We start from the raw sequence: 6,541 nt of genomic DNA, 5'->3' as shown, positions 1-6,541 counted from the left end.
GAATTTAAATTGTGATTAGATTTTATAATCACATGCTAGATTTTATTTATTTTGTGACCTTTTGCTTAGTAATTAGATAAATAAACCAAATAAACAATCCAATCTTTAGCTTATATCAACCCTTTAATTTATATATCAATCATTTGGAATAAAACACTTTAGATATCAATTTGACAATTGTGTATCATCTTTAAGATATATTTTTTAAATGATTATTTGTCAATCTAAATATGGATAGTACTCATAGATTGATCATATATTTTTAATTTAATTAATATTATTGATTTTATTAATATTAAATTTTTTAGTCTCATGCATGTAATAAATGTGACTCACTAATTTTGCCACTTAATTATTTTTTTATAAAACTAATCAATCATGAATACTTTTAATATTTATAACTAGTTGCACAGATCCAATCGATAACAAGTTAATAATTGTTGTGAACAAAATCAATAATTGAATATTTATTTTTATTTTAATTATAGTTTTGGTTCTCTTATTTTGGTCCTCTTATTTTATTTTTCTTTAATTTTGATCTCCAAACAAAATCTTAATCTAAAATTTGTTGAAGTGTCATTTTTTAAAACCGCACTACACAATTTATAATTATAAATTTTAAATACAATTGTTCCACTATAAAATTTGAGATACAATTACTTAAGAGTTTTCCGGAGGGTAGATAACTAGCATAGCAAGCGAACATGATTTTTTTGTTTTTTCCAACAAAATACACGTGCATGATTTCAATGTTATCTGGCTACGTCCACGTTACATTTTCATTCATCATTCTTTTTCTGCATTCATCTTCATTCATTATCTGGGAATATTAGAGTTTGGATGGGTATAATATCTAATAATCAATAATAAAAAGTTTAATACTATTATTTTATATCTAATCATTTGTAAATAATTACTAATAATTTGCTTTTATCTTGAAATGTTGGAAATTTTTTACATTTATATTTATTTTGACGGATTATCGGATTATCAATATTTTATATTAAGTATACGATTGTGAGATTTTAATTTGAAATTGTAAACATCCAACTTAAATATTTATCAATTAAGATAAAATTTAAGAATATATCAAATAATATCAAAATACAAGCATTCAAAAACTTTTTATCGAATATAACACACACAAATATATATATACGCAAATAAATTTTACACCGTCAATTAATTAAAAATATCATATAATTGAAAATATAATTCTTTTTAAGATTGTACATGGGTCAGTTATTTAATTACCCACTTTTGAAAAATATATATAATTGTCTAAGATGGACCATCATATTTTTTCTAAAAAATAAAAAACAACTTTAATTATTTCAAAAAGAAAAATAGTGTAATCTATTTTCACTATCTTTTTTAGCAGCTAATATATAGAAATAAACAATTAATGAGAATATCAAAATCATAAAATTGATCATAATATACTTTCATCACAAACATCAACATACTAAAGTTGTAAGGTTCTTAAAAATATAAAAAATAGTTGTAAGTATCAACATAACTAAAAGCCAACATCTTAAAGTAATCAAATAATTTCTAAGAATTGTCACCTAAATAAAATAGATTGAATCTAATTTTACCTCGTATTTAATTTTTGAGTAATTTGCTATTTTATAAAACTATGATCAACCTATTCAAAATCACTTACTCGATCCAAACCATTTTTTGAGATCAATCCGAGTTGAGTTGACCCAACCCATATACCTAATTTCATTACAATAACTTCGTCATCTCACAAAAGATTGATTGTAATTTATTTTTGAATTTTTTAACTAATAATATATCAAATTAAAATTAAACATATAAATGTATGGAAGGCAAAGTCGAAGGTGAGGACTAAGTAAGGATGGGTCGGGGACCGTCCTTTTCTTGTTCAATGATGGGTATGGTAAGAACCGGCCCCACCGATTACAAATAATTCCAAGCAAAAACTAAAAATAAAATATAGTATGTTATTTAATCTAGTATTTTTAATTTATTCTGTCAAAAATAGTTTAATATTTTGTATACTAACATCGTTTCTAAAGGAATTATTGTTTTGAAGGAAAATGAATTTTTTATTGTGACCCTCTATACTTATTATTTGTACTACCAATTAAAAATTAAAAACTTCAGTTAAAATAGAAATATAAAATTATTGATCACTTCATACTATTAGATGCATAATTTTTTTGTCAGGAAAATATCAATGGATTTAATCAATGATAAATGCATAATCTATATATTGAATAGGATCGAAGGACAATAAAAACAGCACATAAAGAAACATGATTGCGGTAAGTATACCAAAAAAACTTGAGATAACTTTTGTCATTTTTTAATTAACTTACTCTGCTGTATTTTAAATTTTCTACCTAGTGCTAATGCTGAGTCACGTTAATTTTATAAAAAAAAATAGGTGATGTGTTATATATATACAAAAACCGTATATATGTTAGAAAATGAATGAACAATGTAAATTGAGATCATGCCTAACTCACCATGTGTAGTGTTTAGATTTAACACTTACCCTCCCCTTTCTCTTATTCTAGTCACAAGTGGTAGCACTTATAGTAGAGACACTAGGTCAAATACTATACTATATTTTGTTTTGTTTAAATTTAACAAAACAGTATTGTTGATCAACTACATGAATTTGCCCTCCCACTCTTAGAGCCGTGTATTGACCTCCAAGCTTTTCCGTTTGATATAAGTACTAATCTTAACTAAATATTTTAATTTCAGTAAAATTAATTGAATTTCAAACGATTCTTTCGCCTTTTTTAAATGCAATTTGCTTTGACAAAGACAAACTCAACATGAACACTTCAGCAAAGATTATTATTCCCAACCTAATCCACAACTTTTTACGGCTTAAGCCTTATCTTTTATTTTTAATATTTAGTTATTCGGTAAAAAAAATTGATTATTAATAAATTGTTCTTATTTAATGAAATATAAGTAAAATATAAAATAATTTGTATTTAAATGTATTTATGTGATACTCGTTGAACAATTCAATTTTTAAATCAAAAAATTTCTGATTTTGAATTAAAATCATTTTAATTTATTAAAGTGAATGTTTAAAAAATATCAAAATGATGATACAAAATCACAATAAACTAGAAATTATACTTCGAAACTTCAAAAAAAATAATAATGAAAAGATTCTAAATTCATGGTGACGATTGTGCACTGCTAAATTAAATATATACTAAAATAAATAAAATAATTAAAGATTATTCCATTTAAAATCAATTTTACAAACCTAAAGAATAAAATCGAAAATAAACTTAGGGATATTTTTAATCTGAACTCACTCGTCACATATATATTATGGCTTACTTTTGGTCTTTTTATGTAATTTAATTTTTCACCGTACCTCTATTAAATATGAAGAAAAAAAAAGGGTGGACACTTAAACACTATTTGACATTATAAGATAAACAAATAAATACAATAATATAATGAATACGAATATTAATAACGTGTAATAAAAGAGAGAGATATAGAAAAACTTAATAAAATATTAAATGAACGTATACAATTAAATATCTTCAAATATAGATTATTTGTTTATGTGCTAACTCTAAAACAATTAAACCCAGTCAAAATCAACATATTAGTACGTGTGTGTGCACATATTATATCTATTTATATAAATGCTTGTTTTTGACTCTTTATGGGTGTAGAATTCAATTCAAAAACGATCACTGTTTCTCTTTCTCTCTTTCTTTGTCCACTATTTTAGAAAAGAAAAAACGACAATAGTAAAGGATTTGCAGAGAGGGTGGTACTAGTTAGTTCCAACTTTGCCTCCACCATTAATTTTCATTAGAAACGTCTTTAGGTGTGTGAATAATAATTTACACACTCACGCCAAAATCATCAAACACTTTGAAACCTTATATATGTATATTTATTTGTTTAGATATTTTGACTTAGATATTTTTGGTGGAAGCTAGGAAAAAAATTATTTGGGGGTATAACAAGAATATTATTTGTGGTGAGTCTATTTAATTATACGATCTTGTTTCTCAATTAATTTCTCAAAAATTCGGAGTTGATAGAGTTTGTTACACATTAAAAAAAAAAAAAAAACAGAGTTTAGGTTACATGTGTTTGTTGATATAAAAAAAAAAGTTTATAACGGTGGCGCATCAAAGGGATTCAGGAAAGTTGGTGAGGTTGAAGGAGGAGTATGATGGTGGTGACGTGGAAGAAGAAGGTTCGAGATCACATGGATTGAATCAACGGCAACATGGGAAGGTGGCAATGTCTTATCCTCTGGTTTCGGCACCGACTCATGATGGATTGGGCCAGGCCCAAAATGAGTGGGTCCAAGTCCAACAAGGTTATGTCCCTGTCTCTACTTCTTCTAATTATTCTCCTCGTTTGTATTCTTCTACTTCTATTACTTCTAGTTCTAGTCCTAGTTCTAGTTCAAGTTCTTGGGTAGTTGGACATAAAAGAGGGCGTGAAGATGATTTTCATAACACTCGTCAAGTTGCTGCTTCTTCTCATCATCAAGATTTTACCTCAATTCATACAAACGTTGCTGATTTTAGATTACCTTCTTCTCAAGGACCCTCATCATCAGGTTCAATTGCTTTTATTTTCCTTCCTCTTACTTACTCTATTGCATTTTCATCTTCAATTCCATCCATTTTCTGTAATTCAATGCTACTAGAAAATAACTAATTATTCTTTCTAAATTTCTATCACCTAATTTATGTTTTTTTAGTATATTCATGCAACTTATTATTTTTTTAAATATAAATAATACTTACAATCTATAAAAGGTATTATCAATAATAATCCCTTAAATTTCACAAAACCAAAACATGATATTTTAAGTGTAACAATAATCTATATGAAATTATCAACTAAATTCTTAATTCCTTTCTTAAGGTATTAGCTCAACTACCTAAACAACAAATTATGTAAAGTTTTAATTAAATTAGGTTCGCATTGCATATCTATTATTGCAAATCATGAACTCAAAGCACAAAAATTGATCTCATCTTATATTGCATACACATCTTACAAATTTGATTAACAATATAAGAATGAAAATGAAAAGATATAATAGTAACATTTGTACAATTGAAAAAAAAACATTGACAGAAGCAAGAAGAAGAGAGTCAAATGAAGAAGAAAGTGGAGAGAGAAGAAGAAGATACAGAGGAGTGAGACAGAGACCATGGGGAAAATGGGCAGCAGAGATTAGAGATCCACACAAAGCAGCAAGAGTATGGCTTGGTACATTCGAAACTGCTGAAGCTGCAGCAAGAGCTTACGATGAAGCTGCTTTGAAATTCAGAGGTAGCAGAGCAAAACTCAACTTCCCTGAAAATGTTACTACAACAATTAGCCCCACTTTTCCGCCGAATACTTCTTCAACCGTTTCTGTTAATCCGGCAACTCATTATTCACCTGCACCACCACTTCAGATGCAACAACCACCGTTTACACAGTTTCAAGGTTCTTCTGATTTGTTGAGAGATTATTATCAATATTCTCAGATTTTGAAAGGTTCTGCTGATTTTCAAGGACTTGAACAATGGTTCTATGAATCTCAAATGGCAGCTATTCATTCATCTTCTTCAATGTTATCACCATCGCCACCGTTGCTTTCTTTTTCTTCTTCTTCTTCTTCATTGCCAACCACTGCATTTTCACCGGCTACTCAATTATCCTCTGCTTCGCTTCCTCTGTTTCCTGGTCAGCAAATAGAGTTTTTCCGGCCGCCGGAAGATCACTCTCACGGCGAAGATGTTGGTGGTGGGTCTGGTTTACCACCTTCAACATGGTCAGATACCAGTGGCTATCCTCCTCCTTCGAGTTGATAATGAAAATATACAGGCTTTGAATTATACACAATATTGCAGCTCAATTATTCGGATAAAATTCATCGTGTAATCTGAATCGTTTGATTTTGAATCAACGGACTAGATCATTTACGGTATGAAATTGCATGCTGCTGGAACTACATAACTTCTTTATTTTTTTTAAATACTATTTTTTTATTTATTTTAATATATATTTACAAAGAACAAATAAAAAACAAGGTCTTTCTTTTCTATAGGCTTCTGCATTTTGAATTCGGTATGTAGTTTTGGTTATTTGTTTCTGTTATTGGGGTTAAATAATGAAGGTTGGGTGATGATAAAATGTAGTAGGATTGAAGGGTAGAAGAACTAAGTTAGGTAACCTGTTTCCTGGTCTAGGTTTGGGACTAGTTAGAATTATTAGCTCAATAAATAAATTCGATCAAAGTTTTGGACTTGGATCGAAGTTTTTGAAAGTCTTTTTAATTAAATGTATTAGGTTCTAAACTATTCAAAAGTCTTTAGTTTAGACTTTGAACCTTTTCTTTTGTATACATCAATCTATTCCTTAAATACGGAGTATATTACAAGACCATAAAAATCTAAGATATAATAGACATCTTGTCAACAACAAAAAAGATAAAATAGACATTGTATGTCTATGTTTTAATGGTCAATTTTTTATTTTTATGATGTACTAGTATTTTTTTTTC

General features: G+C 27.8%; 1 protein-coding gene across 1 annotated transcript; it reads left to right on the top strand.

Moving 5' to 3' along the window:
- The first annotated feature begins 3,679 nt into the window (after window positions 1-3,679).
- On the top strand, window positions 3,680-6,080 carry LOC101488294 (uncharacterized). Its single transcript, XM_004496391.4, has 2 exons — window positions 3,680-4,597; window positions 5,125-6,080. Exons 1-2 carry the CDS (start codon window positions 4,273-4,275, stop codon window positions 5,844-5,846), a joined length of 1,047 nt encoding a protein of 348 aa, XP_004496448.1. The 5' UTR covers window positions 3,680-4,272; the 3' UTR covers window positions 5,847-6,080.
- The last annotated feature ends 461 nt before the right edge of the window (window positions 6,081-6,541 follow it).

Source organism: Cicer arietinum, chromosome 4 (genome assembly GCF_000331145.2).
Source record: "Cicer arietinum cultivar CDC Frontier isolate Library 1 chromosome 4, Cicar.CDCFrontier_v2.0, whole genome shotgun sequence".
NCBI lineage: Eukaryota > Viridiplantae > Streptophyta > Magnoliopsida > Fabales > Fabaceae > Cicer > Cicer arietinum.
Note: the sequence above shows the minus strand (reverse complement) of the source record. Positions and strands in the feature narration are given on the sequence as shown.

Excerpts from the sequence above, each read along its gene's own strand:
- LOC101488294 (XM_004496391.4), top strand. The coding sequence starts at position 4,273 with ATGTCTTATCCTCTGGTTTCGGCACCGACTCATGATGGATTGGGCCAG. Across the intron at positions 4,598-5,124 it reads TCAAGGACCCTCATCATCAG|AAGCAAGAAGAAGAGAGTCA; the intron begins GTTCAATTGCTT and ends AAACATTGACAG.